Source organism: Felis catus, chromosome C2, assembly GCF_018350175.1.
Source record: "Felis catus isolate Fca126 chromosome C2, F.catus_Fca126_mat1.0, whole genome shotgun sequence".
Taxonomy (NCBI): domain Eukaryota; kingdom Metazoa; phylum Chordata; class Mammalia; order Carnivora; family Felidae; genus Felis; species Felis catus.
In genome coordinates this window covers 130,894,266-130,908,102 of record NC_058376.1, presented here as the reverse complement: position 1 = coordinate 130,908,102, position 13,837 = coordinate 130,894,266, and the positions used below count along the sequence as shown (strand labels likewise).

Sequence of the window (13,837 nt, the reverse complement as noted above, 5' to 3'; positions counted from 1 at the left end):
ATTTGAGATCAATCACGAGGCACATTAACAAGTCCATTCATTCATTCGTTCATTTGATTAGTCATCTCTTTATTCATTAAATATCTATGGACTGCTTATTACTATGTTCTAGGCACATCAACACGGAAGCACATCTGACGACAGAAACCACCATCAGATAATTCTGTACAATAGGGCCTTAATAGTTGAATCCTTGTTTGTCAAAAACAATGATCCATGTGTTTCTATGGGACTGTGAAAGAGCGAGTCCTAATCTGAGGGTGTGTCATCTACATGAAATAAATCACTGCTAGCAAATTGCCTGGAAAAGAGAAACACGACTATAACTCTTGGAAAAAATTCTGTAAGTACTCAATTTATTCATAAAACAATACAGTTTAAATATTTATGATTTTTTTCAGTCATACATTTTTTTTTTACCATCATTCCCAAAATGTTGTGCATTTGGCTGACATGTATTTGCAAAGTTAGGATCTATAATTATAACACTGGAGATCATACAAGGCATTTGATTTGCTTATTAATACTTCCTCCCGCAACAAACAACAAACAGATCTATTTTGCCTTGTGATTTACTTCCCCAATGCTCTGACCAAAAATAAGTTCCTCCTTGTGCCTTTTATACCTGTAAAACGCTTGTCCATTTCTCTGTGAGAACATTAGACAAGGGAAACATTCGTTCTGGTTCAAGACTGGCCGGTTTCTATCAAAACAAAACACCTCCACACAGAACAATGATTCTAGGCATTTCTGCTGGTAGAATTTGCTCTCAGGGGTGATAAAAAGAGGCAGTCAGAAGCCCCACACTAAGCTTAAAGATCAGCTCGGTGGGCCAAGTTTCTGGAGAACCATACTGCATGGCCATTGGCCATGAACAAGTTTCCATTGTTGTGGTCCCACTGAAGACTCTGAGGTCTCTCCTAGGGATTGACATAAAAATGGAACCATTCCTGTTGAGGTCGTGTGATGCCTCCTTTAAGAGGGCAGGGGCTGGCAAGGAGGAACCCTCCCCAGTCTTTTTAAGGAAGAGGAGTGACTATAAAGCAGTGAGACTGATTTGGGGTATGCAGCTTCTGGAATCAGTTTCACTACTTTCTATTCCCACCTCGAAGACAGGCGGGACTTTTGTGCTACCGGCAGGGGACAAGTGCCCTTCGCAAGCAGACGAGGTGCTTCCCTGTTTCAGACGGTCTCTAGGATGATACCCCAAAGCCTAGAACCTCAGTACTCTTCAGTGTAGACTGCAATGGCGTCACCTGGGACCTTGTTAGAGATGCAGAATCTTGGGTCCTGCGGACCTGTTGCACCAGTCTGAATTTTAACAAAATCCTCAGGTAGTCTGTGTGCACAGTCAAGTCTGAGAGGTGCTGGGCTGAGAGGTGCCCCAGACCCACTTCTAGAAGTCTATGTCTAGGTGGATGAACCTTTTCTTCAGCAAAGAGACCGTTATTAGCAGGGAGGGATTATAGATAACAACTGCAAAAAACAGTGTGGTTTGTTTGTTGGTTTGTTTTTATTTTAAACATGCAAAATACAGTCCATGCATCTGCCATTTTGAAAAGTCTCTCATCCCGTAGCAGATAAAACCAAATATGTTTTGGCTATCGACGTTCGGTAAATGTTTCAAAATGCTTCACAGTGTAAAGATAATAAGAAATTTAGCAAAATTTCGACAAACCTGTATAAAAAATGGATACAGACAACATTTTATTTCAAGGCGACATGCTATAATGTAAAGAGTAAGTTACAATTATTTGTGTTTCCTTGTAAAAAGTCTTTGACAATACAAGAGCTTAACAGATCCAGGCCTCAGGGCTACACATGCAAAAAAAATTGTCAGTTAGTTAAAAATCACCCAAACGTGCTATTTTTTAAATGTGTATGTGTGTGTGTCTTTTTAAGTACAGGAGTAGTAGAAGTATTAAATGTTATCAGGAATAGTGTTTCAGAACTCTGGAAAAGCGTGCGGAGTTCACGGCGCTAGTGTTCTGGAAGACTCATACATTTCTGATGAACATTTTGGCTTAATCCCTTTGCCATTGTAATAGTCCACGACTTGATTTGGGACTTCGGCCAACACACTCTTTGCCAGGGCAGCTGGAGATGCCTGCAGGGAAGAAGAAATCACCGTGACTTTGGCACCTGGCCCAAGGAATCTGATCCAGAATCAGCCTACAAGACTGCAGTCTTGCTCTGAGCTGCTACCCTCTCTCTCTCTCTCATTCATTCATTCATTCATTCATTCATTCAATCGATATTTGTTGATCATCTACTCCAAGCAAGAGAGTTGTTAGATTGTTGGAAAATGAACCTTTCATTTAATAATTACATTTTTCATGCCTGTCTCAAAATATAAAGCTATCCACAGCTGAAGACGGGTGAAAGTTGGACAGCAGAATGAATTGTCTTTAAGTTTGGTTCCCAAGTTGTGTTCAAGTCCAGGCACGATGCCAGGGTTTATAAGAGTTTGTGGTTCTTGCCATTAAAGGAGGTATAATCATGACAGGGGAGCCTGGTGTGGCCAAAATGAACTCTACTGTGAGCTTGAACACGGTACATGCCACAGAACAACAGCAGCACGTTACATGGGAGCTTAATAGAAACGTACAACGTTAGACCCGTCCCAGAGCTACTGAATCATCATCTGCATTTTAACTTGGTGCCCGTAGGGTGATTCCTATGTGAACTGAAATTTGGGAAGCACTGTTCTAGAGTCATTAATGCTTTGGGACGAGAGCACAGAAAACGAAAAGACCAAGTCATATTAGAGGAAATCACAGCAGACTTCCAAGAGGAGGTGGGATTTAAGTTAGGCATGTTTTAAAATGTAGAGAAGAAGGGGAATGACGTTTGATCATTCTAGGGACAGGGAGTCATCTGATGGGGCTGAAAGAAGTGTGTGTGTGTGTGTGTGTGTGTGTGTGTGTGTGTGTGTGTGTTGGGGGATGCAGAATTGTTGGAGTATTCTGTTGGAAGATAAGCTTTAGGCCAAGTGATGGAGGGTCTTGAATACCACTAATTAATGTAGTCTTATTCTGTCAGCATTATGGTCCCCCTGTATGACTTGGGGCAGAGGAAGGTGGAGGTTGGTATTCTGCATGGACTCTGGAGTCATACAGAGCTGGATCTGACCTCTGGCTCTGGCATTCAGTACTAACTTTCCAGCCTCCGGGCAAATAAAATTGCCCTAGTCTCATTATTAGCTATTATTGAACTTGAAAACTTGAAGCCGAGGGACCAGTTAATGAGTGCTTGAGATTCCTCAGCAAAGGAAAGAAAGAGGGTTCGACTAAATGCCCAATGACCTCGTTTCTTGCTCTTCCCTTCCTCTGTGGCTTGCCACTCAGCCATTCAACTTGGCTGAGCCCCTGTGTTCTTGGAGACAAAACAGCAAAGAATAGGGATTGGTTTTATCTCACACAGTTTTGAGGAGGCTCAAAATAGACACACATATCTTGAAAACATGATGGGGAGTTTTTCTAAAGTGACCTCTCACATTTCAAAGATGTCTTAGCATGTTGGGCACCTGACATCCGTGAATGCTCTGTTAGTTTATAAATGTCTGCTCAGGGTTGTGTGTTACAGCATGGTCCACATGTACACTGGGGTAACTATGAAAGTCATTCCTACTGTAGTTTACTCTCTGGCCACATGTCATATAAAGGCTAGAAAGCCAATACTTAATTTCCCAGCCTCCCTTGAACCTAAGGATGCCCATAGGCCCCAGTTTTGTCCTTTGAGACATAAGGATGTTTCTTGGAAAGATTTTTTTTTTTTCTGATTAGAGGGCACAGATATAATAGGCTTTGTTTCCCTTTCCTCTTCTTTTTTTCTTTGAACTAGAATGTAATTCCTGGAGCTACGGCAACTGTTTTATCATCACGAGACAACAGCAAGGGGAATCACCAAGTGCTTGCCCTGATGCTATCAAATCACTGAAAAAAAGATGTCAGCAGCTGCCAGTCCCTAACTTCTCGTTACAGAAGAACAATGTATTTGTATTTACACAATCCAGAGTCTCTCAATCTTGGCACTATTGCTATTTTGGGCCAGCTAATTCTTGGTGTGGGGAACTGTCCTGTGCATTGTGGGATGTTTAACAGCACCCCTGGCCTCTACCCACTACCTGCAAGTGGCACCCAAAACTGTCACTATCATAAGTGTCTCCAGATGTTGCCAAAGTTGTCCCTGGTTAAGAACCACTTGTGTAATCCCCTGTTAAGATGAATTTGCTGTTATTTGAAGACAAAGATATCCCTAAACTAATGCTGGCAAGTAGAACTTTGTACAATGATGGAAATATTCTATATCTGCACTGTCCAGTATGGCAGTCACTGGACTCATGTGATTATCGAGCCCTTGAAATGTGGCTGGTGTGAATGAAAAACTGAATTTTAAATTTTATTTAAAATTTATTTAAATTAATTTAAACAGCTGCATGTGGCTATTTGTCACTGTATTCGCACAGTTTTTTTTTCTTTTTTTTTTTAAAGTTTATTTATTCACTTTGAGAGAGAGAGAGAGAGAGAGAGAGAGAGAGAGAGAGAGAGAAAGCATGAGTGGGGGAGGGGCAGAGAGAGGGAGAGAGAGAATCCCAAGCAGGCTCTGTGCTGAAAGTGCAGACATGGGGTTTGAACCCATGAACCTTGAGATCATGACCTGAGCCAAAGTCAGACGCGTAACCTACTGAGCCACCCAGGCGCCCCTAGACAGCACAGTTTCTAAATGACTCTCCCATTCTTTTGCATATCTGGGCTGGCTCTGGTGGCTCTGTGAGCGGTTAGGGCTTGAGGGCATGATCTGGTTGGGAAAAGGCCAAAAAGGTGAACACAGCTGGTATTTGCAGCTGTATTTATTAACTACCCATGACGCCCAGCTGCTGTGCCAAGCTTTATATAGGTACCACCTTCATTCTCCCAATGTATTTGTCATTTGCCTCATTTTACAGATGAAAGTCTATGGCACAGAAAGGTTAAATAACTTGCCCAGAGCCACACAGCTCAGAGTCTGTGCCTTGTCCACTTCAAAGCTTTGAGTTATTACGCAAAGAGAGGCAGTTTATGGGTGACTGGATTATATGAAATGATACCAGCTCACCTTCCATTTTATTTACTGTGTATTGAATTCAGAGTAGATTCGTTTGGATGATGACATAGTTTTCAAACTGTAATCTGAAATCCACGAAGATAAGGTGGGTGATATGCCCCTGGTGTTGTTTTCGTCACCCACAGAGCTGCTGGAGACTCTGTGCCCCAGACACGCGCAAGCAGCACCCACTCCCTCACCCTGATCAGGGCACTTCCCTTGTTGCTGACGCCCCCTCACCTCCCTGCCCAAGGCTCTGTCCTTCTTCCCTTTACGACCTCAAGCTGTGAGGCTTTCCTCTCTGCTGCTCCTCTCTGCTCTGAAATCCTAGAGCAACATTTGAACCCTTTTCAATCACCCACAGGTTGCTTAGCATGGGAGTTTTCTGCTGACACGTATGTCCCAACCATGTAGTTCTCCAGAAAATTCCTCGAGGCCTGGCTCTGTGGCTTTATCATCTCACTGTGGTCCTAGTCTAGCACATGCTGTGCCCATAGAAGGTGCTCCATGAGTGTTTGAGGAATACGAGGAAGCTGGAGGAGAGGTGAACTCGCATGGCTCTGTGGCATTGCTGTAGCACATAGATGTGTGTGTGTGTGTGTGTGTGTGTGTGTGTTTGCACAAGTGTGTGCATGCAGGGACAGAGAGAGGATGGTTTGGGGAAGTGATAGCTTCATTGGTGAACACAATTGCAGCAAATTTAGCCTGCTCTAAAACATCCCTCCACCTAGCAGATAACACTCCTCGCTGTCCCCGTGCAGATGACCTGAGGGCTTGCTAAGCCTCTTTTATTTAGTAAGTGGTTTCATTTGGAAACACCCTCCCTAGGCAAACAGCCTCCTCCACAGCTAGCCCACACCCCCCACTAGTGCCTATGTGCTTTCTGGGGGCTTGGTGTTACTTGGAGCTCCCTTTGTACTCAAGGCTGTAACCAGGGATTGATGTTTGGCTCCTTTAACGATTCTAATTACACACAGTTCTCCTTAAAGGGCGAATAGCAATTGTGTGGCCGTAAGGCTATGAGCAATACCTTATCGTTCAAGGAGCCCTGGAGTGTGCAGGGATCTCTCTAAGTGGTCTCGGTAGGCCAAGAGATGTAGGGTTCAGTGGAGGCTGCTGGGCTCGTGATTTATCTGAATGTTTGCTTTAAAGTCGGTCCCAAAAAGGTGGTAAGCAGCAGTTTGTGAAAAGCGTATGCCAAAGGCTCTGACGCTGGCACTGGGACTTGTTGACAATAAACCCATCCATCCTACTTTCATACTTGCCTTACCCAGTGTAGCTGGGGTCCCAGGGTGAGCCCAGATTGGGATTCCGATGTTTCTGGATGTATCTGATAAATTGGCTAGGAGGGTGAAGGGTTTCATTTGAATGAGGGTTTTGGGCTTGAGGAGAAAGGCTTTTCCAGAAAATGTCAGAAGGGAAAGCTCAAGTTGGATGGCAGAGTGCCTGACCCTAAATAACTGACTTCAGGCCTCAGAACAGAGAGGCTGGAGGGGGAAGCCAAAGACATTTCCAGCAGGGGGATGGGAAGCGTCCCATCTGTCCAGGTGACAGAGGGCTCTCCGTAGCACGGAGAGGAGGGGGTTCTTGTCATTTCCAAGGAGACTGCTGGGTTTCCAGGCACTAAGATTCTGGAGATTCCCTCCTGCTGGGGCAGCTCAAGTTCAGTTGCCAGGCCTGGGAGCGGTATTGCTGGCACCACACGCAGAGCAGAAGGCAAGGCCTCCGTGGATAGCAGGGGCTGCGGGTGCTCCGCTCTTGAGCGGCCTCCACATGCAGCGTGGAACAAAAGAACACAGAGGACTGCCTGTGACAACACACGTGACGCCCAGATGCAGCTGGAGGAGGCTCTGAAGAACCCCTCAGGGCCACTGCCAGCACAGAGGGGACCTTTGTGTGACTCAGAGGAGGTGTCACTCTGGGCAACAGCAGCCCTACACGTGCAGGGTTTTGTGTACATTTTAAAGGTGTCTTTTCTTGAGTTAAAAATCATCCCAAATTAGGAAATGCCGAAAACCTGTTACAGAGCAATTTCTTAAGGCCGTGTCAGAGCATTGTCTAGTGGGCCTGCTTTGGGGTCGTCTGGGGACTGTGACCCTGCTTGACTTACTGTTTGTTACCGACGGGAGCCCAAGGCTGTAAAGCTAGATGTTAACTTGCAGAAAACTGACAAGATTTCTGCCCAGTCAAGAAAGTAATCTAAAGATGATAATTATTATATTTTAACCCTTTTGGTTATTAAGCAGTTTTGAATCCGCCTAGCAAACCTATGCCAGTATTGCCCGCCCCCCCCCCCCCCCCCGTGACCATAATCAACTATCTTATACCCTCCTTTGAATAACTTTGTTATCTTTCTGGTTCCCTCGTTAAAGAGTTAAATAAATCTTTCATGCTGTTTACTGTATATTTATAGAGGATTTAGGTCTCTATCATTTCAAAACTATACTTTTCCAAGGCAAACACAGGCGTCTCCGAGGGTCCGTGGCTTGACAAGGAGACCCCAGGCTGAATTTCAGCTTCTCTTTGCTACTTCAGCCTGGCACCCTCGGGAAGGGAACAGCCTGCCCAAAGGTGCATGCAGCCCTGTGTGCACTAGGGAGCCGAAATTATACGGACGGGGGCAAGTGCCAGTGAAACGCTGGCCACCACAGTTAGCACGACTCCTCATCTCTTACTTAAGTCACACGTCTTTCTCCAAAGAGCCACGCTCTATGTATCCTGCATGTGAGACGGCCCGGCCCCGCAGGGACAGCTAGCATTGCTTCACCCCAGACACTGATGGTAAGATGTGGGAGTGGGCTTGCTTTGGTTCTGCTCTCCCACGAGAAGCCCCAGAGATATGCGTACGTGTTTGAAGTTCCTGAAGGGCACGAACTGGACGATGTCTCGAAGGACAGGCTCTCCCTTGGGTGACCTCAGAATGCCGTCGTCACCATCCAGCATCTGCATGTCGCTGAAGTCAGCGTTGCCCACCCCGACGATGATGACCGACATGGGGAGGTGGGAGGCGTGGACGATGGCCTCCCGGGTGTCGGCCATGTCTGTGATGACGCCGTCGGTGAGGATCAGCAGGATGAAGTATTGCTGCAATTGATTGGAGGCCAGGTGACCACGGGGATGGAGAGGTGGGGGAGACAAGGACAATACCAGTTATGTACCCAGGAGGCTTCTGTGCATACTGACCACTGCGACAGTACTGACAGACTTTTATGGAGTCTGTCTTTTTATGGAGTCTTTTATTGAGTGTTACAGCCCTAACGACTTAAGGTTATGATGAATGGAACTTAAATGCAGGCATACGAATTGTGGGTTAATTCTAATAATCACCTTAGTGGCAGTTACAAAGCACAGGGTAGTGGACAGAGCAGCAGAGGGGAGTCAAGAGGGCCTCGCTTCAAAGACTCACTCTCTGAGTTCCTGGGAAAACTCCTTCCCTCTTCTGGGTCTAAGTCTCTTCATCTGCGAAGTGAGGAATGGGATGAGACCATTTATCCCATCCTCTTCAGCTGTGGGATTTTTCAGAGTCTGTGAATGCATCGCCCCATACGATAGCGACTAGCTCCATGTGACTACCGAGCCCTTGAAGTGTGACTAGAGTAACAGGGGAACTGGAATTTTAATTTTATTTCATTTAAATGAATTTAAATTTAACTTTCAAAATGAAGACTCGATTCAGTTATTGGAAACCTCTGAAGGACATCTGGAACCACTCAGGTATGTGAATCTAGCTTCTCAATGATTAACATATAAAATCTAAACAAAGATCAAGTATTTGTGGTGATGATTTAGCATCCAAATTAAGATGATGTAAGTAAATACACATGGATTTTGAAGACTGAGTACAAAGAAAGAATGTAAAATATTTCATTAATTTTTTATACGGAACATATATTAAGATGAGAATATTTTGGTTATATTGGGTTTCGATAAAATGAATTCCCTAGATTCCTTTAACTTTTAAAAATGTGGCCACTAGAGAAATTAAAATTGCATATACGACTCCCATTACATTTCCAGTGGACAGCACTCGTCTAGAGCCTTGCTGGTGGAGGGTGAGGGCTGCAGTCTCTTTCCCCAGAGGCCACGCACCATGGTCTACTTCGAGTGTGCTTGTGGGTGCTCAGCTCCTGTGGCTTCCTGCCTGCAGACTGGCTGGCCCCTTTCCACCTACATAGGCTGGCAGGTGGCTCATCTGAGATGGAGACTGCCGAAGAGGCTCTGTACGCATCAGCACAGGGAGGGCTCAGGACGTGCTATGGGGTCTGGAGAAGGAAGACTATCAGAGGTCATCACTGCTGTGAGTGGCATCATGATAGCCTCTACTGTGAGATGAGAGAGAAGTAGGGCCCTGGCCTGCCACTCATGCCAATCTACTATAATTTTTGCAATGGGCCCAACATCTACAGGGAATAAATGTGGGATTATGAAGCCATTTCAAGTTGCCATATTTCAAAGAAGAAAGGCTGGATAGAGTAGCCACATTCTGAAAACATTTGGTTTTGAGAATCCTACTTAAAAGGTTGCACACAGGCTGGTAGCGTTAAAGGTTCCCACTTCTCTTTGTAAGTCTGAAAAAAACATTTTAGATGACATAACTTGTCCAAAGTGCAACTGGAGAGAATAGAAATTCACACTGTGATGAAGACAGCCACATGTTCTACATGCTTTTCATATAGTTTAACTTAAAGACTATTTCTGTTCCATGTCCATTAATTAACCACCCATCCCTAGTTCTAGCTAACCGACCAATATGCAAGTTCATTTCAGTTGTAGATTTTCATTCATAGCCATGCTCTTTGAGTCTTATACAGTTACAAAAAAAGGTAGCCTGGGAGTTTGGAGGAAGATTTCAGTAGGATGACCGCATAGTACAGCTAGGAAGGTGCAGAGAATGGGCAGAAGGAGGCAACTTGGTGGTGGGAGATATGGGGAAGAGGTATAGAATACACCAGAATCATAAATCACCCTTTCCAGGGTATGCCTTGGAAGGCCAGGCAGATGCCACACCTGGGTGGATATTGCTTCTGACTCATAAACAGATGAGCCCTAGTCTTCCTTTCTTCACTTTCCCCAACTGCCACCGATTTGATCTTTGTAGCCCCAAGGGATGGATCATCCCTACCTGCTCGATGCCTCCAGAAACAAAAACACCTGAGAGTCACACTACCACATCAAGAAACTTTAGAGTTGAAATGGTCTAGAGACAGGGTTGGGAAAATATTTTCTGTAAAGGGACAATAACCAATTATTTAGTAATCTCTATCCAACAACCTAACCTTGCTAGCGTAATATGAGAACAGCAATTTCAATACTTAATATGAATGGGCATGGTTGTGTTCTTTTTTTTAAATTGTTTTAATGTTTATTTATTTTTGAGAGACAGAGAGAGAGAGAGAGAGAGAGAGCAAGAGCGGAGGAGGGAAGATAGAGAGGGAGACACAGAATCCGAAGCAGACTCCAGGTGCCGAGCTATCAGCACAGAGCCCGACTCAGGGCTTGAACTCACGAACCATGAGATCATGACCTGAGCTGAAGTTGGACGCTTAACCGACTGAGCCACCCAGGTGCCCTGATAACATTTTACTGATGGAGTCTGAAGTTTTAAATGTCATATAATTTCCATGTGCGATGAAATTATCATTCTTCTTTTGATTTTTTCAACCATTTAAAAATGTAAAAGCCCTTCTTAGCTTGTAAGCCATTGAAAAACACACTGCAGAATGTAGTTTGTTGACTTTTCATCTAGAGCAGGGATTTTATTTTATTTTTTTAAAGATTTTAATCTTTAAGTAAGCTCTACATCAAACTGGGACTTGAACTCAAAACCCCAAGGCCAAGAGGTGCATGCTCTACCAACTGAGCCAACCAGGAGCCCCTAGAGTAGGGATTCTTAACCTGGGCCTGTGGACTGTTGAAAGATTTCAGATAGTCTGCGAACTTGGGGAAAATTACATTTTTATTTTCACTAACCTCTAACTGAAATTTATCATTATTTCAATTATTAATATAATTAACAAATAAAATTAGTTTTAACTGTACTTGCAACTTCATCACCAATAGAAATCACAGAATATTTTCCTGTTAAATTACAGTGACTGCAAATATCTTACTATATCATTTATATCAATACTACTTAGAAATTACAGAATTATTAGACTAGTTACTAGTTCTTATAATTTAATGTTAATAAAAGAAGCATTTTATTACTATATTTATCATGCTTCTTAGCTACATTTAAAAATGTTTTGCTGAATGCATTTCAATACATTTGGTTTATTTATAATATATATTTTAATTTGTGCATTTAAAAGCATTTCTGAGAAGCGGTCCACGGGCTTCACCAGCTGTTAATGGTACTCCTGGAACAAAACAGGTCTAGAACCCCCGCTCTGAGAAGATTGTCAGGATTTTAGAATCTGATCCTTCCAGGTTCAATCTAGCTAAAAGTAACAGGCTGCACATTGCCGGATCGAAATCCTGATGGAAATTTCCAATAAAGAAAGCAGTAGCAGTTACTTCCCAAGTCAGGCTAGGAAAATGCTCACAGATGAAACATTACAGTCTTTGAATGAACTGGCGTCTTTAGATAGGCGGGGATTTTTTTTTTATTCCTACAAGGGTTCCACAAAACCGAGAAGAAAATCTGACAGCCATAGATGCCCTGTACAACTTGCCCAAGAGGCTCAAGGTTAGGACCTTCAGCTATCAGTGATAACAAGGGGCCCTGGACCATACGCTGTTCAAAGAACAGGGAAAATCTCTGGGGAAAAACACCAGTGTTTCTGGCCTACAGGGTAAATTATCTGAGGTTGTGTGGATTAGATACTTCCTTCACCGATTCCTGACATGTCCTTTCAAAGCAGACACGCCTGTCCTTGGGGGAGTGAGTCATGGCCAAAAACTCACACTGGCTTTAATCAGGCCCGAATCCAGACCATGTCAGCCCTATTCTCTTTTTATTCTTGTGGGTCCTGGTTTGCTAGAGGGGCTGGGATCATTCAGTTTTTAAACTGGGCTGTAGGGAGCTCTGGGGATATCTTGTCTGCTCTTGGGGATAAAGGAAGTAAAGGCGAACAGACAAGTTTGAACCTCATTCCTTAGCCCAGATTTAGCAAGAATGGTCTATTTTCTTAAAATCTATTTTATATGTTGGACTTCTGAGCAAGGTATCATTTGAAGAATTTGAGTTTGAAGTTCTGTGATTGAAAAAAAGTTAAAAAAAAAGAAAATGAAATACTGATCCTGTCGAACCCTTATTTGTAAATCTTGTATCTGTGAGGATTCAGATTTTCTCCATGGCCTCTGTGGGTTTGGCAAGATGGAGGCGCCATTGACTCTGAGAAGTACAATTTTCGGAAGAATGTTGCGGAGGAAAGTCTGACTGGTATAGGTGGATCGAGATAGTGAGGTAGATTCTGCTTTTGCTTTAAAGGAGAGAAAGTAAGGGACAGTAGCTAAAGGGTAAAGTGGAGTCAAGGGAGAGATTGTAATTCAAATAGAGATTATAGCCTGTTTTATTTGCTAATGGAAATAAGTCTTCAGTAGGAAGGGGAAATAGACGATAAGGAGAGAAGGGGAACATAACTGCTGGACCAATGTCCTTGGATAACTGAGAGGGGATGTGCTCCAGGACACAAGACAAGAGGTTGACATCAGGTTCCAGCATGGCCCTCCATCTATTCTAATATGAGGAAGGCTGAGAACCTGGGCACGTAGGTCGGGTGAGTTCATGTCAGGAGATGAGGGAGTAGCATATACTCTTCTTCACGGAAATGCAGTATCTTGGACCCAGGATAAAACTAGAGAAAATTTCAGACATTGGCAATATTCTACTAAATTAAGAAAGCTAGAAAGGAAAGATATCGGTATCATTAAAAATGATACATAGAAAAGTTATTATGGTTATATTCAACTCTAAGATTTTAGGGGAGGAAAAACCAAACTCTTTTCAGCCTTATAGCCTTGGTTTACATTTCTCTTAAGAGAACCATGAACATGGGAATGCAAGCTGGTGCAGCCACTCTGGAAAACAGTATGGAGGTTCCTCAAAAAACTAAAAATAGAACTATCCCACGACCCAGCAATTGCACTACTAGGCATTTATCCAAGGGATACAGGTGTGATGTTTCGAAGGGACACATGCACCCCCATGTTTATAGCAGCACTATCAACAATAGCAAAAGTATGGAAAGAGCCCAAATGTCCATCGATAGATGAATGGATAAAGAAAATGTGGTATACACACACACACACACACACACACACACACACACACACACACACAAAATGGAGTATTACTCAGCAATCAAAAAGAATGAAATCTTGCCATTTGCAACTATGTGGATAGAACTGGACAGTATAATGCTAAGTGAAATTAGTCAGAGAAAGACAAAAATCATATGACTTCACTCATATGATGACTTTAAGAGACAAAACAGATGAACATAAGGGAAGGGAAACAAAAATAATATAAAAACAGGGAGGGGGACAAAACAGAAGAGACTCATAAATATGGAGAACAAACTGAGGGTTACTAGAGGGGTTGTGGGAGGGGGGATGGGCTAAATGGGTAAGGGGCACTAAGGAATCTACTCCTGAAATCATTGTTTCACTATATGCTAACTAATTTGGATGTAAATTAAAAAAAAAAAAAGAAAGAAAACCATGAACAGAATGTAAAATAAATCTTTGCCATGTTTTGTGTTGCTGCATCTGACCACCAGGGGACAGAATCATCCATTGTTTTACTTCT

At 43.3% G+C, this 13,837-nt stretch overlaps 1 protein-coding gene across 3 annotated transcripts in view; it reads right to left on the bottom strand.

Moving 5' to 3' along the window:
* Positions 1-339: 339 nt before the first annotated feature.
* Positions 340-13,837, bottom strand: part of CPNE4 (copine 4) — a 603,237-nt gene continuing 589,739 nt past the window's right edge. For all 3 annotated transcript variants that reach the window (XM_045037596.1, XM_019810707.2, XM_003992123.5), the window contains 2 exons: positions 7,933-8,169; positions 340-2,107 (listed from right to left, as the gene is read on the bottom strand). In XM_045037596.1, the coding sequence (XP_044893531.1) occupies positions 1,973-2,107; positions 7,933-8,169 (372 nt within the window). In that variant the 3' untranslated portion in view covers positions 340-1,972. The remainder of the gene's footprint in view (positions 2,108-7,932; positions 8,170-13,837) is intronic.